General features: G+C 44.6%; 2 protein-coding genes across 2 annotated transcripts; both read right to left on the reverse strand.

The window, feature by feature from the left end:
* Window positions 1–13202: 13202 nt before the first annotated feature.
* LOC146589209 (olfactory receptor 6X1-like) lies at window positions 13203–14139 on the reverse strand. Its single transcript, XM_085316658.1, is given in 2 exon segments — window positions 13203–13832; window positions 13834–14139. Coding segments are annotated over 2 exon segments (936 nt in total).
* A 5914-nt stretch (window positions 14140–20053) lies between these two features.
* LOC146589210 (olfactory receptor 2G3-like) lies at window positions 20054–20986 on the reverse strand. Its single transcript, XM_085316659.1, has one exon. It carries the CDS (start codon window positions 20984–20986, stop codon window positions 20054–20056), a length of 933 nt encoding a protein of 310 aa, XP_085172785.1.
* Window positions 20987–22006: the final 1020 nt, after the last annotated feature.

The raw sequence follows: 22006 nt of genomic DNA on the forward strand, positions 1-22006 counted from the left end.
TGCTGCTGGCACCTGCCGCCAGTCCTCTCTCAACCCCATTTGTAGCTGGCTACGGGACAGACGGMGGATCTAAGCCCAGGTATTGTAACGATCCATTTTATAGACAGATGTGCATGTTTTCTACTAAGAGGCTTAGTCCTCATATGCTGGCAATGAGGGCAGGATGAGGCTGTTGGTAAGGCTTTCACCACCATCTCCCATAACATCCTCCCAAGGAAACTCAATTAGTGCGGAGTCGAGAAGTGGACAGTGAGGTGGGTTGAGAASTGKCTGAAAGGCAGAGCTCCGAGGGTTGTGAGTAATGGCACAGAGTCTAGTTGGAGGCCTGTAGCTAGCGGTGTTCCCCAGGGGTCAGTGCTGGCTCCAGTCTCCTTCAGCTTCTTCATGCATGACCTGGGTGAAGGGATAGAGATGTTTGCTGATGATAGCAAAGTGGGAGGAGTCGCTGATACTGCGGAGGGCTGTGCTGCCATTCAGAGGGACCTGGACAGGCTGTAGAACTGGGCAAAGAGGAACCTCACGATGCTCAACAAAGGCAAGGGCAGAGTCCTGCCCTAAGGAAGGAATAACGCCAGGCACCAGTTCAGGCTGGGCACTGGCCTGCTGGAAAGCAGCTCTGCAGGGAAGGCCCTGGTAGTCCTGGTGGACAAYCAGCTCTCACCATGTGCCAGCAACGTGCTTTTGTGGCCAAGAAGGCCAGTGGTATCCTTGGGTGCGGTAGCAAGAGTGTTGCTGGCAGGAGTAGGGGGTAGTGCTGCCCCTGCACTCAGCCCTGGTGAGGCCGCCTGTGGAGTAAGATGTCCAGTTGTGGGCTCCCGAGTACGAGAGAGACGTGGAGCTGCTGGAGGAAGCCCAGCGGAGGGCTACTAAGTTGCTGAAGGGACTGGAGCGCCTGTCCTCTGAGGGAAGGTTGAGCGAGCTGGGCCTCTTCTGCCTGCAGAAGAGAAGACTGAGGGGGGCATCTTATCAACAGGTACAAGTCTCTGAAGGCAGGGTGTCAAGAGCCTGAGGCCAGACTCTTCTCAGTGCTGTCCAGTAACAGGAGAAGAGGCAACAGGTACAAACTGAAATACGGGAATTTCCTTCTGAATATGAGGAAAATCTTTTTCGATGTGAGAGTGACTRAGCCCTGCAATAAGTTGCCCAGAGTGGTTGTGACTAGCAACCAGGTTAGCTGGGCCTTGATGTGCTTGCGGAGCTGGAGAGGCAGCTGGGTTGTGAAGTTTCCATCCTTGGAGGTATTCCAAAGCAATCTGGATAGAAYTGTGGGCAGCGTGCTCTAGGCGACCCTGCTTGAGCAAGGCAATTGGACTAGATCATCTCCAGGGGTCCCTTCCAACCTTAACCATTCTGTGATTCTGCAGTGCCCTGTGTTGGGCTCTGGGGGCATGTGTTGGCCTTGTGTGGGGCTTTGTGGGCTTGTGAAGGCCCCATGCTGGGCTCTGTGGGCTTGTATGGGGTTGTGCCGGCCTTCTTGGGCTTGTGCAGGCCCAGACCAGGGTGTACTGCATGATTTGGTCCTGTTCTCGGTTCTTTGGTCTCATACGGGGTCATAGATGCTCATGCTGGACTCTACTGGGTTGTATAGGCCTTTGCCTGTGTATGGGCGCTGTGCCAGGCTCTACAGGCTTGCAAGGATTTGTGCCAGGCTCTGTGTGTTCATACGGGGTCATGCCCAACTCTGCAGGCTAGTATGGGTGCTTCTGAGCTCTGTGGACTAGTATGGGTCAGTACCAGGCTCTCTGGTCTTTTGCATCCTGTATTGGGCTCTCAGCAGGGACACTCACTGCTCTGCTAATGTGGAGAAGGCCCTGAGTCCTTTATAGAGGGAGAGGCTGGTCCAGAGGTAGTCATCCCAGTGACATTAGTCCCCAGCAATGCCTCTTCTTCCATGTGGACTCTTCCCTTCCCCCAAGATGGGAGGGCTGTAGGGAACATGGTGGCATCTGCAGCCTTCAGGCCTTGGTCAGCCAGGAAGGTGTGTGGGACCCTGCTCTTCTACCTCATGTTGTGCTGACTCTGTTTGTCATTCCGAGTTTCCCCAACATGGACCCAGCTGCCCCTCCGAGGACTGTTGGAAATACAGCCAGAGAGGGCTGTGCAGCCAGAAGCTCTGCGTTCCTGCCCACTCCACTCTCACTCTCACAGTGACAACTTTTTGTTAAACTCAGTTGAAATTTCCATTGTTTCTACTTGTGCCCATTACTTTTTTTTCTTGTGCTGATTGAAAAAGAGCATGGCCTGCTCTGAAACCTACTTTGGCAGGAGAATTATCATAGTCTGTCTCAAAGCACAGCCTTGCCTGCATGTCTTGGGACTGCACAGTGTGGTGACCACTTCCAAGCAAAGATATGCATTTCTGGCCCCAGCAAGGGCTTAGAGGAGGGCACATGGACACGCACCATTACCCAGGGCAAAAGGACTGTGGCAGCGCCTGTGAGCAGAGTTGGGGCCATGGGAGTGAGAAGAGAGTTACTCCAGCAACTCCTTTCCAAAAACCAAGTAAGGAATAATGTGCTCAGCAGCGCTCCTTAGAGAAGACCATGGAGCATGAGGGAAGACACCATCAGCTGCTGGTTGTTGGGAATCGACACTCTGCCCTAGGTCTAGGGAACTCTAGGGAGGTGGTGCCAGTGACTGCAACCCCAAAGAGACCCCTGACACCCCAAAGGCAGCAGCGAGTCCCTTCCCCAACTGTCAGGATCTGCTCTGGCTGCAGACAGGCTGCTGGGGAACACTGAAGCTGGTGCTGCTCAGCCTGCACTTCCCCACTTCTTGGGGCACCTCAAGAGCTATGGAAATGATGGGGACGGAGAGCTCTGCCTGGCCAAGGGTTTGGCACCAGGTTTTGGGCATCTCAGCAGTTTGGGTGGAAGAGGCTGGAGATACCAAGTGCAAAAAAAGTGCAGCTCTGGGGGTCTGGGACCTGTCAGAGATGGCTCTGCCCTGGAGACCTCCCCATGGAGGCTATTCCTGAGGAGGAAATGGTCTTAGGCATTCCTGTGGTGGGGGATAGTGATGGAGAGGACCCCGGGAAGACTGGAGAAAGGAARACTTTCCTTTGGTTGAGTAKGATAGGATTAGAGATCTTCTGGGCAAACCTGACATCCACAAATCCATGGGCCCTGATGGGATGCACCCACAAGTACTGAGGGAGCTGGCGGATATTGTTGCCGGGCCACTCTCCATTGTCTTTGAAAGATCATGGAGAACTGGTGGAATAAAGCCAACGTCACTCCTGTCTTCAAAAATGTGCCTTCTCAGCAAGTTGCTAATGATGCCAAGCTGGGACGAACGGCTGATACACCGGAGGGTTCTGCTGCCATTCAGAGAGACCTGGACAGGCTGGAGACTTGGGCAGAGAGAAAACTCATGAAGTTCAATAAGGGCAAGTGCAGAGTCCTGCATTTAGGAAGGAATACCCTTGGGTACCAGAACAGACTGGGGACTGACCTGCTGGAAAGCAGCTCTGCAGAGAAGCACTTGGGAGTGCTGGCGGACAACAAGTTGACTACGAGCCAGCAATGTGCCCTTGTGGCCAGGAAGACCAGCAGGTCGACGCAGGTGATCCTGCCCCCCCTACTCAGCCCTGGTGAGGCCTCATCTCAAGTACTGCATCCAGTTGTGGGCTCCCCAGTACAAGAGAGACATGGAGCTACTGGAGAGAGTCCGGCATAGGGCTACAAAGATGATCAGAGGGCTGGAGCACCTGCCCTCTGAGGAAGGGCTGTGAGAGCTGGGCCTCTTTAGCTTGGAGAAGGGAAGACTGAGGGGGGATCTTATCAATGTGKAYAAGTAYCTGAAGGGAGGGTGTCAAGGGGATGGGGACAAACTCTTTTCAGTTGCTCCGTGTGACAGGACAAGAGGCAATGGGCAGAAATTGAACCACAGGAAGTTCCGCCTGAACGTGAGRAGGAATTTCTGCACTGTGAGAGTGACAGAGCACTGGAAGAGGTTGCCCAAGGAGGTTGTGGAGTCTCCTTCTCTGGAGATATTCAAAGCCCGCCTGGATGCAACCCTGCCTAACATGCTCTAGGTGAGCCTGCTTGAGCAGGGGGGTTGGCCTAGGTGATCTCCAGGGGCCCCTTCCAACCTTTCCCATTCTGTGATTCTGTGATTCTGGAGGCTGGGTCTGGGGTGGGTCTGGATTATGGCTCCATCAGCAGTATCATTCACCCCTCCCAGTTTGCTATCATCAACAAAGTTGCTGAGGAGGCACTCTGTCCCTTCGTCCAGGTTGTTAATGAATAACTTGGACAAGACTGGTGCCAGGACTGACCTCTGGGTAACACTGCTAGCTACAGGCCTCCAACTAGACTCTGTTCCACTTAGCTCAACCCACTAAGCTCCGCCTTTCAGCCAGTTCTCAATCCATTTAACAGTCCACTCATCTAACCTGCACTTCCTAAGCTTGCCTAGGAGGATGATATGGGAGACTGTTGAAAGCCTTGCTGAAGTTAAGGTACACAATGTCCACTGCTCTTCCCTTATCTACTCAGTCAGTCATGCTATCCGGGAAGGCTCTCAGATTGGTTAAGCATGATTTCCCCTTGTTGAATCCATGCTGACTATTCCTGACCACCTTCTTTTCCTCCACATTTGGAGATGACATCTAAGATGAGCTGTTCCATCATCTTTCCAGGGATGGAGATGAGGCTGACTGGCCTGTAGTTTCCTGAGTCCTCCTTCTTGCCCTTTTGGAAGGCTGGAGTGACACTGGCTTTCTCTCAGTTGTCAGACAGCTCTCCAGTTCTCCATGACCTTTCCAAGATAATGGAGAGTGGCCTAGCAATAACATCTGCCATCTCCTTCAATACTCTTGGGTGAATCCTTTTGGGGCCAATGGACTTGTGGATGTCAAGTTTGCCTAAAAGACCTCTAACCCAACCCTCCTTGACCAAAGCAAAGTCTTCCTTTCTCCAGACTTTCTCGAGGTCCCTTTAGGGGGAAATTCCTTCAGTGCATTTATGACATCAGCTCATGTCCATTACTTGGTCCTGGCTTAGTTAGAGGAATGCACATGGATACACAGAAGAACCATCACCAGTCCTTGTATAGCCACAGGAGCACAAGAGGACAATGAGAAAGTGAAAAATAGGTCAGCTTTGTCATGATCAAGTTCCACCACTGGCACTGGCAATGGAGGTGGCTCCAGGAAAACAGCAGCTCTGACTCAAAGATTGCAGTTGGCCTTGGCAGAGAGAGGACTGCCCGGACTCTGCAGAGGCTCTCCCCGTGTCCTCAGTCAGACTCTTCCCTTCTTTCACCTTCTCTGCACATTAGTGTTCGTATTTGAATTATAATAACCCTTAGATCATTTCAGATATGATTCCTACTCTCCCACCRCTGTCTTCCAAAAAACACTTCTAATCTTCAATCTTTAATTCATCAGGTACGTTCTTTGGAGAGAAATATATGACTTTGACCAGATAGCAACAACATCAGTATTTCCTCTCTGATCACAAGCTGATCAAGTGATGGGAAGAGAGAGAGAAGAATGGAGAAGGGTATGTCATTGCCCCCTTTTCAGTCCATATATGAGTGAGTGTAGTCAGAATTTCACAGTTATGATCCAAGCTGTTTTTTCTGCCAGACTGGATTTTTCAAAAGAGTTCTAATGATGTCTGGACCTCTTTTGACACTTACAGACAGCCTGAGAGATCATCATCAGATTTAAATAGCTGTGCTTTAGGCACCAGTGTGCAGTCTGCTGGATATTATTCACCCYGATTATTACTTAAGGAGTGCAAGGGCAAGATTTAGGAATAGCTCAGCTGCTTTTTCTTGGGCTTCACTAAGCTTTTGCATAGATCATGTTCTGCTCCCAGGCTCAGACTATCTCATGGAACTATGACTGGCATGTAGCAATGAGCCTAGAGTAAAGCATGGGACCCACTGCAGCTGACTGTGAGGACAAGACATCCCCAAAGCGATTCACCCAGCTGTCTCCTTCCATTCACTGGGGAGACAACAKAAGTTACTGTAGGTTACCTGTGTTTGTACATGTGTGTTTGGGTCAAAGATCCCACATCCTGTAGGTATGAACTTTGTTCACTGTCTATAACCACGTGYATGCTGATGACTGTTGCAGCACTGCTACTCTCAGTGTGTGTACCTTGGATGCTTTTCCATGACATTTCATAAAGGATGGCCATATAGGCCCCTATTATGGACAACTGAAATTCATGTCATCCTATGAGCCTAGGAGGGAATGAGGAAGGTTGTAATAAATGTGAGGAAAATGCAGGAAGGCAAAAACTTCTGTTGAAGGGGTCAGTGCGTCACAGCTGAGAGGCAGTGTTGGGCAAAGTGTAGGGCTGGGATAGAGGGTCAGGGAGGAAGGTGGTGAAAAAGGCTTTGGTGGCTCAGTGCTTCACTGAACACTCACATCAATGTTTGAGCTCAGACATGGAAGTGAATTTATGTCTGTGTGTAGAGGAGGAGTAGGTGAGTTCTGGGAATATGGCAGGGCTGAAGACCCTGGAGCAAATCAGAGAAGGTGGAGAAGCCTCCGTTTTGCATGCRTGCAAGGTAGGGAAGCAGAGAGCATGGCTCATGAGTGGAAGGAAACAGTCGCAGGTGTGGGACACTGCAGGACAGCTTGCGGTGGGGACAGTTGAAGGTCTTGTCAGGGCTGAAAGACCCYATCAGAATGGAGGTCTGTGTCCCCTTGGCTATGACTCATCTCCATCATGGAGGCCTATGAAGAGATACCATTTCCATAYGGCACCAGGACTTTGTTGCTCCCTTGCCCCTCTCGGGAACCCAGAAGATGCCATATCAGTGCCATGCATTCAGTGTTGCACCCCCCCAGGAAGAGCCCTGAACAACATGTGAAGGAAAGAACCACCTTTCTGAAGGACTGGTGGTCAGTGTTTAGACATTTTGCTCATCAAATGCATCAAGGGTTTACTGCATGTAAGAGCCACCTGCACATTTCCGTTGCCTACACGTAACCAGGGCCTCCAGCTTTCTGCTCTAACCAGCCCCATGGGCAGAGCCTTCAAGCTGGCATTGCATTAATGACTTTTGRCTTTGTTGGTGATGGCCCTTAGTGGGATGCATTAACACTCTAAGAAACTCCTGGCTTTCTTTCTAACTTTAACTTCTTGAGTACTTTGTTCAATCTCCTTTCAATATMTGATCTTGGGAACACAGAACCAAATGCACCAGGGGACTCATGAAAATGCAGAAAGTCCTAATGAGCCATGTCCTCAAGTCTTGTGTGACTAATTGGAGAAATCTGAGCAGTGTAGCTAGAAGAGGAAGATTTCAATAACCTTTAATAAAAATGTATTGTGTTTTTTTCCCTCCTTTTTCAGCTTAGAGGGTAAATAATACCAACATTCTCTGAAGGATATTGATCCAGAATGTCTCCTAAAGAGGTTCATGTGTGTAGGAAAAGCAGTATCTTTTAGGTCGGACACTGCATGGACAATTCTTGTTTTCCTCTCCCACCACTTCTAGACCTTTCATTTCTCTTAGCCACCTGGGACTTAAATCACTCTTTTTCAAATCTACTTTTTTCCCCATAAAGTCTGTAGATGAATGTAACAAGTCATGTGCACCTATTCCCATCTACTTTACTTAGAGAGCAAGTTGCACACAGTCGCAGGAGGATTTTTCTTAATTGCCAACAAAAAAAAAAAAATAACAGACAGTAGAGTTTAGTAAAACATAAAATCCCTCAGCTGTATACTAAGGCCCAATTTTCTTCCATTGAAGTCCACTTTCCACAGGGAATGACTTTTCTAGAAGTATTTTAGATAGATAGGAAAGGATAGATGTAAACACAATTAAAGAGTCATCTAAAGAGGCAATTAGACAGACTCCTGGAAGACACAGTAAGCTTCAAACTCCCTGAAGCTCAAAGCAGTAACTGTGGAGTTGATAGGTAATTAAACAAAATAAGAGGAATAATTAGGAGGAAGACAACTCAATGGGCAGTGGAAAATGTGTATGTCCAGATAGCATGCTGGAAAGATGATTTTAAAAATGATCAATTTAATTAATAAATGCAAAAATATGTGAAAGATGAGTAGGATTAAATATATGATATAATAGAGCAGTGCTCATGTAACACTGGGGAAGATCATTTCTTCTCCTGACATTCATACAGAGTCTGAAAATTTCCATTTTAGAATCATGGGAAAACATTAACATTTTCTAGAAAGTATTCTTTTTTTTTCAGTTAATAAAAATGTGCTCATGTTCTTAAACTTTGAAAAAATATCCTTCAACTTTTCAGGCAGAGTTCAATGGCCGAAACATAAGCGTGTAGTAACACCTTGAGAGACCTCAGAGTACCTGATGTACTCCTCTGCAACTGTCAGCCATCAGAGAGGACCAGCAAGAGATCTGAGCAGCAGAGAAAGGCTGAGCAGAAGGTGCTGGAATGTTTGTAAAAACCCCAGACATCTCTATTCCAGTAACTGAATCCCACACCAATTCTGAAAATTCGTTTTCTTTTAGAAGCAAAACGTGACACAATCCTCCCAGTCCACAAAAGGCCAGCACATTGAAATCAAAGTACAAGGAGGATAAGAACATAAGGAACTGTAGAAATTGAAGAATGCAGTAAAATATCTTCATTGCTTCCTTCATTCCTTCCTCTGATTTTTTTTCTTAATTTCTTATCTATTTCCTTTTTATCAACATTTCACTGAGAAAACATTTTTGTTACAATTAGGCCTACATATTTAAAAAAAGGATATTTCTATGTCTTTCACAGAACCCATGGCACTCCAGACTCTCCTTACTGAGGGAGTAGGTGCTGTCCAGTGAAAGATGCATTTAATTGTAGAATAACTTAGAGACCTCTGGGTGTCGTCTAGCCCAGCTTCTCTGCTCAGTGTAGAGTGAACAAGATCATGCTGATCAGAAACTCCCTCAAGTTTGGCTTTGTCCTCCAACATGCAGAGACTGAGCTCTGTCCATTGTCCAGGCTGTTAATAAAGATGTTACAAAAATTCTGGCCCATGTGTTGATCCCTGAGGTCTCCTGATAGTAACTGACCGCCAGTGGGAGTTCACACCACTGACCTCATTTGAATGAGATGGTCCAGAGGGTTTTCCACCCAACTTGGAGTTCGTTTATCCAGTCCATATCTCACCCATTTGTCTAAAAGGAGACTATGTCAAAGACCTTGATGAAGTCCAGGTATACAGCATTCTCTGCTTTCCCCTTGTCCATACAGCCATTCATCTTGTCATACAAGGAAATCACTGTGGTCAGGCATGATTTCCCCTTGGTCAGTGCTTACTGACTTTGTTCTGCCAAATCCCCTGCTTGTCATTCACATGCTTGGAAATGGCTTCTGTAGGACTTTCCTCCAACACCTTCCCAGGGCCTTAGGTGAGGCTGACCAGCCTGTAGTTCTCCAGATCCTCCTTCCTGCTCCCGTGTCACCATGTGACATTTGCCTTTCACCAGTCATTAGGAACCTCCCTGAGCTTTCCAAGGTGATCAAGAACAGCTCACAATGGCATCAGCCAGTTCCCTTGGTGCCCTTAATCCATCCCGTCTAGTCCCATACAGTTCTGTTTTGTCCAGCTGGCTGAAGTGTTCCCCATCTGTGTCTTAGACTCATAGACTCAATAAGGTTGGAAGGGACCTCTGGAGATCATCTAGTCCAACCCCCCCCTTCCTCTGTCCCTGTTCCTCCTCCTCCCCTGTCTTCCTCTACAGTGGGTCCCACACACTCAGCTAAGAGTTTTGGGGTCTTGGGAGGCCTGAGGACCACCCTTACCAGTCAAAGAAAAGGCAAATGAGACACAGACTACCTCAGCCTTTTCCATATCCCTGGCCACTAGGTCCCCTGCCCCTTCAGCAGTGGCTTACATTTTCCTTTGCCTGTCTTTTGTTGATGGTGTACTTAAGAAGCCTTTCTGTTACCCTTCTCTTCCCTCACTGGTTCCAGCTACAGCTGAGCCTTTGGTTTTCCTAATTCTACATACTCAGGCAATGTCTCAACCTCTCTCCTGGGTAGCCCACTCCAACGTCTGTGTACATCCCTCTAGTGTTTGAGCTCCATCAGGAGTTCCCTTTTCATGCATGCAGGCCTCTAGCCACGTCTGCTCAACTCTTTGCAAGTCCATGTGGACTGTTTGTTTCTTTGAGGAGGTCATCCTTGACTACCCACCAGCGATCCTGGTCCCCTTTGCCCTTCAGGGCAGTTWCCCATGAGATCTTGCCAAGCAGATCCTAAACAAGCTGTGATTCTGCTCTTCTTTTTGCTCACTTCTCCACCATCTAAGTATTGCTGCAGACACAACTGCCCTCACTATCACACTGCCATCCAGTTCTGTCTTGTTTGTGAGTAACAGATCTAGCAGAATACCTCCATAGTCAGCTCATCAATTGCCTGTGTTAAGAAATTGTCTTCAGCATGCTGCAGGAATCTCATGGGCTACTTGTGCCTAGTCCTACTGCCCTTCTTGAGGTCTAACTGACCTCAGGGTAGTTAAATTACTCCACAAGAACCAGAATCAGTAACCATGAGGCTTCTGACAGCTGTCTGAAGAAGGCTTCATTTACTTCCTCTCCTTGATAAGGTGGTCTGCATCAGGTGCTCACCACAGCATCACCAGTGTTAGTGTGTTGCCGTGTCCTCTGATCCTTACCCAAAAGCCTGTAACTGGCTTGACATCCTTTTCATCAAGCACACCTCCATCTCCTTGCTTTCCCAGCCTGCTTTTCTGAAGGAACTGTATCCATCTGTGGCTACACTCCAGCCACACAGCCTGTTCCACCAGGTCTCCATAATCCCAATGGCAGGCAGGCACGATTCATGGCCACTCTGGTCAGGACTAACCCCTTTGGAGAAGACTTGTTGTGGCAATATGCCACTTAACTACTGAAATAATTCATTAACCTAAGGGAACTGTAAATGTGCAAGGACTCCAGGCACAGCACAACCACACATAATAATTATTTATTACTTTTAGATTGCAATCTCTGTCTGATTTGCTAGAGCCRGGCATGAACTATGATACTATGCATGCTTTGGGTTCACAACGAGGTTTACGTCTTATGAATTCTGATTTCTTAATGTCCCATTAGTCACGGAAGAATCACAGTGCTGGCTTCCCCTTCTCACCAGGTGATGTCCTGCAGTCAGGCCAGCTGTATGGAGCAAGGTCCATCCCACACAAGATGGCATTAGTATATGGCAGTTCATGAGACACAGTTTTACACTGTGCCTAAGAAGTCTTGTTTTTCTCATGCTATTTTATCCCAAGTTCTGTACACATCATTACTTTGCAGACCTATTTAGTGTCTTCACTGAAATAATTTTAGTGATTCTATGACATTTCAGTATCTTCCTTTAGAGATGATGCAGAGTGTGTTTTGATTTTAGCAGTAGCAGTTAAGTACATATGAATGGAAGAAGTTTTGAAAGTGATGATGTGATTACTGTATGTGAAGTCTTCATTCATATTTTACCAATGAATCACAGTCTGCCATGGTGTACTGACTTCCTATTAWCAGTTAAAAAGGTCACTCTGAAATGATGTTCTCAACTAAACATCTATTATGTTCATTAATATCTCGTGAATAATTAGGAAAGATTGTGTGACCAATCCAGTGAAATAGGAGACGTTCTATTAAAATTTTCACTATGTAATTTTGGAAAAAGGATTTATTTAAACCTGCCTAATACACTGATAGAAAGAGGATGCCCAAACTCTATTGATTTGTGCCATGGTCCTAAATGGATAATTGTTTTAAAGTGTCCTAGCAACAGCCATTATTGGGTCCTCTCAAGAAAGTAAGTAGAAGGGAAGAAATTTATCCACAGTCCTTAGTTCCCTTTGTTTCCTTAGTCCTTAGTGACAGAGAGTTCACTAGATTAAATGACATTGGATGATCATTGAATGATGGCAATAAATCATTAATCTTTACACGATAATTGCTATTCCAATAGAAAGAATCCCTTATGCTTACTGCAGGTGCTGGATCTTGAAGAGTTACAAAAATCAGGTGAGACACCCAGGTGAGAGAAGCTTTCTGCCTCACATGTGCTGAGAAAATTTTCACAAGGTAGATGTAGGAGATGGGAATCAGCAGGGAAGTCAACAGAACATAAAGCATGAAAGACTATAGCTGTGTGCGGCCCAAAGGAGAAAGCTGTCAGGAGACAAGCTTCAGGAGCTCCCAGGAATAAAAATAAACAAGCTTGAATCTTGCAGTTATTAAAGAAGATGGATTTCTTCACAGTGAAACATCTAGCTAACAGTTTGGGGGTTGTTTGGGCTTTGTGGCTGACATGTACCAAACTCCCAAGAATGAGAGATTCCAAAGTAATGCATGAGCATGTGGAACAAGGTTTGGAATACCACAGTAGCTATGATTACGGTGTTCCCACCGAGTGTCAGGATGGGCCCCACCAGAGTCCCCACAAAGAAGACAATCTCCACCCTCTGGATGCAGAGAAAATCCAGCAGGATAAATTCAGTTTGGTTTTCCAGCACTAGTCTGCATATTTCTGCATGAAAACAAAGACCTGTAAATACACAGAAAATTTCCAGACTGACACCTTCAGTGACCCTTCATGGCTGTTGCTCCTTGATAGGGAGGCTTCCAACAAGAGAAATGTATATAGTCTTTTATGGAAGTATAAAATCTCTAGCCTAAATTTGTTTTTCTGTTTTTGCTTCAAAAGGCAATTCAGAGTTACTTGGAGTAGAAAGGCAAATCACTTCCTAAAAATAAGTCTTTAAGACTTTTTTCTTTGCCACTGAGTTTTTCAGTTGAACGTCTGTCAAGAAAAAGATGATTCTAAACTTGAATATTTGTTAAACTCAAGCATTCATTAATTTACAAAAATCATATGTCTTAATTTACGCAGAAGAGCAGTCTAGGTGATGAGAGAACCAATAATAGACACTAGGACCATCATTTTGGAAGTAATCACTGAAAGTAAATATAATACATCAATCAAAAATGATATAGAGCAAAAATAAAAAATAGGATAATGCATACTAATCTATATTAATTTTAATTCTTTGACATCAGTGAAGATACAACATATATACAGACTAAACCGCTAGACTACAAACTTTAGAACTACAGCTATTGTAAGTCATCTGTGTTATGAAGAAAACAAAACAAAAMAAAAAAAATGTGAAAAGTGCTTCCCAGAAATGATTTGAGAGATTAGTTTCCTGCCAGAGTATCAAGAAAAGTCAGTATTTTTGCCCTCACTCTTTTACCTCCAGTATTTTATTTCTGATGACTGCCTTTTTTAGGGCAGTCTTTACCTCCCTGATCCGCAAGGTATAAATGAAAGGGCTGAGCAATGCTGTTACAAGGATGTTCAGAAGGGACACTGTTTTGTTCTTACTTCTTGAGGCATGCCYGCTTGGCCTGGCATGAATGAATATGACTGCTCCATAAAGCAAGAGAAGTACTGACAGATGGGCAGTGCAGGTGGAGAAAGCCTTCTGTTTCACTGAAGCAGATGGGATCCTCAGTACAGCGAAAATGATGAAGGAGTAGGAGACAATGGTCAAAATGGAAGTGCTGAACAGAACTACAGCAGCAACTATGAAGATGAGCCTTTCAACACAGCAAGTTTCAGTGCAAGCCAACTGCAGCAGTGGCTCAACATCACAGTAGAAGTGATTGATGACACTGGGGCCACAGAACGGCAACTGGAACACCAGAAAGCTTTGCACAAAGATGGTCAGGAAACCACTAGCCCAAGAGGCAAAAGACAGTCTTCCACTCAGGATGGTGGTATAATGGAGAGGGCTGCAAATATAATGGAGAGTGTAGCAGTCAAAGGACATGGCTGTGAGGAGGAAAAACTCAGTGGCTCCTAGGAAAAAAATGGGAGAAAGCTTGAGCTTTGCAGCCAGCTATGCTGATAGACTTCTTGGCATCCAAGAGACTGGTCAAGAGTTTGGGGATTGTAGCAGAGACATAGAGGATTCCTAAGGACGAGAGGTTTCCAAGGAAGAAATACATGGGCTTATGGAGAGTGCAGTCAGTTAGCACTATGGCAATGATGATGATATTCCCAGTGACAGTCAAAATGTACATGACCAAGACACCCACAAAGAGCAAAGCATGAACCTTTTGAGTGCTAGGGAAAACTAGAAGAATAAATTCAGTCACAGAAGTTTGGTTTTCCATCCTTTGCTTCCACTCGGGATATTTCTGCAACATATCTATCATAACATATCTCTATCTACGTATATCCATGCAAGATTGTATTATTTGTTKTTTTTCACATTTATTTTAATCACCTCAAAGCTTTGAAATCTTTAGAATCACTTTCCAGTCACTTTTCTAACATAGCTTCCGATCTTCAGATCTTCAACACTGGGAAATCCATAGATTTAACACTGGCAGACCCTSCACATGCCTAAGGAAATTATAAGCAGCAAATGACACAGAAGGTAGTACTTCCTGTACCTGTCACATTGTAAGGATAGGAGCCATCTGCGTAAATTCTGTCCTCCCAGAGGCGTGTGCCTACTGAGAGAAAAAATGCAGGTTCCTACTCTCCAGCCCAGGACTGTTACCTTTAGAAAGTAATTAATTCATTAACAGAGATGTGTTTTTCTCTACTGTCTGCAGAGGACAGCTGGATAACAAGGRGGAAATAGACACTCCAAAAAAGGTTAAATCGAAGGTCAGATCAAATGAATCTGACTTATTACAGATACAGGCCTAACATAAGCCTGCTTTGCAGACAGCTTATTTTCTAGAGAGATTATTCTTTCTACAAGGAATACTTCTATGCTAAGAAGATAAATTGTACAGAGACTAAATTCAGTCATCAGTCTATGACATTCAGCATCACCTATGCTTTATTACCTCGAGCTCTTTCATCCTCACAGTTGCTGTCCCCTACTGGTCTAAGTGAAACAAAGAGAACATATACATCACATACAAAATCTGTTCATTGCTCACCCACTTAAGTTTTTCTATAATTGATAGATGATCAAAATTTTGAATCGGGCCTGTTTTATATACCTTAAAAAAAAMCCCTTCAAACTATACCCTTCCATATCTAAGTACCTTCTTTAAATCACTCAATCTCTCTTATCCAGCTTGGGGACAGTTGTCCCTTTCCTATACTCAGCTCAGTGTATCTCATTATCTGCTCTTCCTTCTCTCCCCATGCAAACTAATTTTGCACATACAAACAATCTAAATTTTTTGGATAACTGTTTTTTCTGTGAAAAAAAGAAAACTTTTCTCGAAACAGTTAGAGCATGATAATGACACACCTTTGTTCCTTTAGGGTTCAGATTATTTCCAAAATACCAGTAGGTCTGTGACTAACAGCAATGAAAACCAGAAAGAATGCACTTGCACATTTCAGAACAGTGCCTACAGAAAAACTTCTAATCAAACCTCTGGTTCTCCAGGAAACTCAGTGCTTCAGAACAAAGAAGAATATCCAGGGAGCTCCATTACACCTTCACAGCCCTGTGAGAAAACCTTTTAAAGTCTGAAAAGCATGGGCTATGAAGCTGCAGTTATTTCAACCCACCTACTCAAAATCTTTTTGGGAAAAAGATTTCCTGAGAAGTATAAAGGATCAGCAGAACTTGAAGGCATATGCCTCTTTGATAAGTAAGCACTGAAAATCACAGTGTTTGCTAATTAGTGATAAAGTAAAGGTTCTGTGCAGATTCACAAAAAGAATCCAAAATACACTTTACAAATCTGGTTGTGTTCCTGATTATGGTTCAAGCTGCGCTTTGAGTTCTGGCTGGGATTGCTGCTGTCGTTTGGAAAGAAAGAGGCGTTACTGKCTTCTAGTGCCAGAGACACCAGATACTCTTTCATCCTTCCTCTGCCGTTTATATTTCTGACTTCTCCCACAGCAGAAGCAGTGAAAAGGGGCCTGCAGATGGCAAGGTGTGTCAAGGGTTGAGCTGGACCCAAAGGTCAGCTGGGGTTCTGCAGAAGATAGGAAGGCAAAAATCCTCCGCAGCACAAGAGTTTTCCTCCAGGGAGGGGATGTATAACGTCTGCCTGCCTCCCAGCCAGCCTTGTGTGTGACACACGAGCTATTTCCTTGGCTGTGGGACTAAGAAGTGGAATCCAGCAAATCCAGCAAAAGCAAAGGGGTGCTGTGTCCTCAGATGCCTAAGCTCTCGCATCAACCCTGGCAGGACATGTGGATTTCAAAGGATCTGTAACATAATGCAGTCTTGTCCAAACTCCCAGAGTAGGGACAAATATGGGGTCAAACCAACTTTCTCAGGGCTTTATCTAGTTTGGTCTTAGTACCTTCCAAGGATAGTGACTGCACAACCTTTCTGGGCAACCTCTTCCTCAGTTTCTCCTTATCTCCAGTCTGAACCTCTCTTGTTTCAGCTTTTCTCATTGTCTCTCCTCTCCCCACCTTTAATCACAGAGGCCCAGAGATATTGTTGATGAGGACTGAGGCAAAAAAGCCAGTGAATACCTTGTTCCATTTTTTTAATGCCATTGTAGTAGCGTAAGCTCTTCTTTGTGCCCTTGACATTGCTTGCAAGTCTCAATACCAACTGACTTTGGACTTTCCTGACATGATGCCTAAATGTCACAGTAGAGATCTTCAAATCAAGGTAGATAATCATTGAGGCATACTGTACAGCCTAGGGAGAGTAATAGAAAATTCTAGTTCACAGTCTAGCTTACCTATTTTAGATATTTCTCTCAGACAGAGAGGATGTGGAGTTTCTGTCTGCATACTTGTTTCTCTAAATAGCATGTCTGGAAAGAAAAAGAGTTAAGTTTTCATTTAGACAGAATTTAAGATGAGAGGATGACATCTATTCTCACTGTACATTTCCTATTCGAAGAGTTACATTTGGAATTTGATTCATCCTGTGCTAGGATAGGTGAGATGAATTCTCTTCTAGAGATGCCTGTCTCTCTGAATTCACTGTCTGCAGAGACAAGGATGCCTACTTTGCTATTTTAAGTTGAGAAATAAGTATTCTCCCGCATAACCCTGGTGAATTTTACCTAGTTCAGCAAGATGGTGGCTACAGGTTCTCATGAGCTGCAATTTGGCTGAGCATCTAGGCTCATCTTTGCTGATCTACTGTTTAAAAATAGCACCTTTTTGTTGTTGTGCATCTTGTGTCAGCTCCATGTTCTCTTCCGTAATGAAGCTACAGACACTCTGTTAAACACATGCATGCCAAGGAGCTATCTTTGATCTCCACAACATATGAAGATGGGTGGCTCATGTCTAAGCTGTTATGGAGAGCCTCCTCTCAAGCAGACTCAAGTATCCACACAGCACAGGCTTTGGTCTGCATGTTCTCTGTGATATCTCTGTGTGATGTCCTTGAAAACATGCATAGCCTTTTGTGCATGTGTATTTAGGTCCAGATATCTGAAATATAGCAAAAGCTATGATGTAGTCCACCAAAATAATGCCTTTCTAGCCAGACAATGATGGTGTACAGAGCATATTATGGGGTAGCTGTGTGGTGCAAAACTTACTGGGAAAGCATTGGAAGACTGTGGGAAAAACTGAAACTGATTTAATCTTGTGTGTGTTTCCAGTCAAGAGAGTGTCCTGGAATGAATTCTCTTCAGGAATGCACCCTGGATTCCTTTCAAATGAACAGTAATGTTTCACTTAGCAGGATTCCCAGGAGTGAACTGACATAAAAGTAATGTGAATAAAGAAGAATGAGAATGCAGAAGTGAATAGGAATCTCAATTGTTTGATGGTAAGCTAAAGTTTTTGAGGGTAAGCTTAATTATTTGATAGTGAAGAAAAACCCTGAATATACCTTATCAAGAAAGAAGCCCTGAAGGATGGTGTGATTCATATGGTCTCAGAATGGGCATGCAGACCTTGGATTATCCATGTGGGAGCACAGAATAATATCTGTTCTTGCTTTCAGTGGGAGATATTTCCAAAAGAGTCATTTTTTTGATTCAGATATAGTTCTTAACCCAAGAGAATAGATGTAAATTCCCTGGATGTCTGCAACACTGTTACCATCCATTTCATGTAGACTGGAGGAGATCCTGAGGGAAGGGCCTAGGAATACCTTAGGAAAAATTAAATGTTTCCATATTTGTAAAGCTGATTAAAAAGAGCCAATAAGAACGTCTCCTCACCCAGTTAAACTACTGTATTTTTGAACTCTTTCATTCTCAGAAAGTTAGTGCATTTGATTCCACTGAAGTATACCCCTATTATGAACTTCTATGTACATGCAAATCTCTTTACTATTTCATTTATGATTGARCTATGTCTAAACAGGCAAAGAATCTCATTCAGATGTAAGGATTTTTTGCTCGGAGATATTTCTTCCTACCATCATTATACCTCTATCTCTGTGGATTGCTTCCTTCCTTCCAACATTTGGTTTTCATAATCCTATGTTAGTAAAAGCTGGATAAAAACTGGTGTTTTTTCATGGAAATATACTCGATACAAAAATTGTCATATGCATTCTTTCAATTTCTTTCAGAAGCATATTACGGTCTTGAATCATAAACAGAATGGACTTTTTTCTTACAGGTCATTTATTTTTGTATTGTGTTTTGATGCTTTTACCTTCCCAAATTCTAGTTTATTTCTAAAGAGTGCATCATACATTTTTCTCTGAACAATGTAGCTGTATTCCTCAGTCTTATGACCTTCATTACAGTCATACATTCACCAAATTATCACTTCAGATGAAGGGAACTGAGATGAAAATGCCTTCTTCTCTTATCAATAGGTATAATATTGAGTCCTTGAAAACAGCCTAAGGGCCAGAATGACAGATCTTGTAATCTCAGGTGTTTGAYGTTAGACAAGATCAATCTGGCTGCTCTTCATTCTCTGAACTCACAGTAAAGATTATCCTAATTTCTTTCTTTCTTTCTTCTTCTTCTTCTTTTTTTTTTTTTTAATGGAATGGGGAAAGTGGTATATCCATGGTATCATGGAGGAGAGCTGAATAATAGCTTCCAGGTAACCTTTAGCATCTCACAAAAAGCAACTATGGAAGCATAACCCTAGCTGCATTCAAAGGTTGACTCACTCTGATGTCCAAAACAGTAACTGGACAAATTGTGTTTAATGTCATAGGGTTTTATTTAGGGGTCAGAGCACTAGACAGGAGAAATGAAAAAAATCTGTAGGGGGGGGAAAGATATGCTCAGACACACACACACAAACACTCGCGCGTACACACACACACACACACACACACACACACTCCCCACCATACACAGTCCTGACTAAGAGTGCCTGGAGCAGGTGGTGGAGAGAGGGAGAGCCAGGCTACTTGGAGTGGACAGGCTGAAACAGGGGCCTCCAGGGAGGCACGCAGAGCATGTCAAGAGAGGGCCAGGGCCCTTAGGGCAGGCAGGAACAGTGCTTCATGTGCTCTCACCTCTAACTGCCTCACAGCTTGGGATTTATGGAGAGCAATATCCATGATGGCAATCCCTCTTCCTTCCCAAGTTCAAGCTCTTATCCTTTCATAAGACCTTTGAGCTTTTAAGGAATTCTTAGCCCTTCGCTTCTGCCCCTTGCACTACATACTGTGCTATGCTAGAGAGTTACAGCTTTCTAGGCCACAGTAGGTGCCTTTTTCATCTTCAAGGTTTTTTTTCTTTTTGTTTTCTTATTTGGGAGTGGGGGGAGGAGGAAGGTGCTTCTCTGCTGGTTCTTTCCTTTATTATGATTAGAACAATCTTTTCCTAGCTCTTAAGGTTGCACTTTTGCAGTGAGCTTCGGTACCTGACCATCAGTTAGCTGTTTTCAGTCCTGGGAAACACACTTAAACATCAACAAGAGACACCTGATGCCCAGCTCTTGTTCACAAAACAAGTTCTCAAAAGAAGTTGATAACAGACCTAACAGGTATGGTGTGGGGTCTTGCATAGCTGGCATTAAGAAAAGTTAGTGTAAGTAAGTCTTGTGGTTTGCTCCTGGCACTACTGTTTCTGCTGGGCTACTGGTCAACACCTCTAGAAGAGAACTGGACACCTACTGGTACGGACAGAGTGGGGATGATCAAGGAGGAGGGCAGAGAAGTGGGCTGGAAAACGAACTGCAGTTCATTCAGTAGGCAGTGTGGGCTCAGGCAGTGAAAGTTCTCCTCAGGGTCTCCCTGACTTCATGGTTTCTCAGGCTGTAGATTAAGGGGTTAGCAAGAGGGGTGATGACTGTATAGAAGAGAGAAAAAAGTTTGTTCAGGGGTCTCAGTGTGTTGGTGTCTGGAAGGACGTAGACAAAGATGATTGTCCCATAGTAGATGGTCACCACAATGAGGTGGGAGGAGCAGGTGGAGAAGGCCTTGTGCCTGCTGGCAGAGGACGGGATTCTCAAGATGACGGTTATGATGCACATATAGGAGGTGAGGGTGAGGATGAAGGGGGGCAGAGTGAACAAAGCAGAAAGTAACAAGGTCACCAGAGCCATCAGGCTCGTGTCAGAGCAGGACAATTTTAACAGTGGGGTGAAGTCACAAAAGAAATGGTCTAGGTCAGTGGGGCCACATAAGGTCATGCCTGACATCCAGTAGGCATTGGCTGCAGTGGCCAGGAACCCGCTGATCCATGACACAGCTGCCAGCTGCAGGCAGGATCTGACCCTCATTAGGCTGCCATAGTGTAGTGGTTTGCAGATGGCCATGTAGCGATCTAGTGACATCACGGCTAGGAGACAGCACTCTGCTGCTGTGAGAGAACCAAAGCAGTAGTACTGCAGGATACAACAACTGATGGAAATGGTCCTGTCTCCTGTTAGGAAGCTGACCAGCAGCCTGGGCAAGATGGTGGAGCTGTAACAGGCCTCCAGGCAGGACAAATTTCCTAGGAAGAAGTACATAGGGGTATGGAGGTGCTGATCAGCTACCACTAGCATAATGATGGAGATGTTTGCAGCCATGGTCATGGCATAGATCATCAAGAATAACAGGAACAGAGGAATCTGCAGCCCAGGGTGACTGGTGAATCCCAGGAGGATGACTTCTGCGATGGGTGAATAATTTCTCCAGGCTATGTTTTCCATGGAGGTTTCTCTGTGGAAGGAAACGGGGAAGGAAGGTTACTACTAGAAGAACAAAACCTCTCATAGATGTGTCTTTCTCCACTGAAACCTCATTACCCAAGCTCTAACCTTTTCTTTATTTTTTTTCCTTTGTTTTGTGGTATACCTTCTAGCATTTTAATATGTCAAACATTATAGCACTATTTGAATTAATTACTGGTTCAGTTGATGGGAAAGACTGCACTTCATGGAAGTCCTACTTTTCCCCTACTTCCAATCTTGGCTGGCATCCAATCCTTGTGCTGTGTACAAGAGAGTTCTACTAAAGGAGGATCAATTGCTTTATGTGATCTTGTGCCCCAAAGATTTTTGCTGTGTTAGAAACAGCATATACAAAGTCAGTGCACAGGCAGACATGCGCCAACAGATATACAGGCACATACAGAAACACACACAGAACACTTTCATATGCACACACCTATTCACACACATACAAAGCATGTACAGAAACATACACTGAAACAGAGTTTGTCTCCACTCACACACATGTACACTAACACGCACATAGAGACATACGAATGTGCACAGACATATATGAGAATGCACAGAAACACATCAGACTTCATCTTCCTAAGTGTACACACAGAAGCAGAGGCATATACAGATATCTGCCTGCACACCCAATCTGAGTGCTGGTGCTCCTACAGTCTACAGTGAAGTGAGTTAAACAGCTGCCCCCTGCCCCTGAATCCCCTTTGCTGCTTTACATCCATTTCACTTTGGGCTCTCCTGCTCCAGCAMACCGGTACAACCAGTGCCCTTTACCAGCTGCAATCACAGCAACATCAAGTGCATTGCAAGGACCTGACTGCATTCATCCTGCTCTTTGACATTTGTTTTTATAAGAAGAAAACAGTATGAGGTGGATTACAAGGATTTGGRTTGTTTGCAGTAGTAATTCTTCTTTAGAAAAGCCTACTTTTAAGATTTTTTTTTTGTTGTAAAATATGCAAATTTGGTGTCAGATCAGGGCATGGATCG

This window comes from Rhea americana, unplaced genomic scaffold, assembly GCF_003343005.1.
Source record: "Rhea americana isolate MKP2758 unplaced genomic scaffold, rheAme1 scaffold_478, whole genome shotgun sequence".
In the NCBI taxonomy this organism is placed as follows: Eukaryota; Metazoa; Chordata; class Aves; order Rheiformes; family Rheidae; genus Rhea; species Rhea americana.

Excerpts from the sequence above, each read along its gene's own strand:
- LOC146589210 (XM_085316659.1), bottom strand. The coding sequence starts at position 20,986 with ATGGAAAACATAGCCTGGAGAAATTATTCACCCATCGCAGAAGTCATC.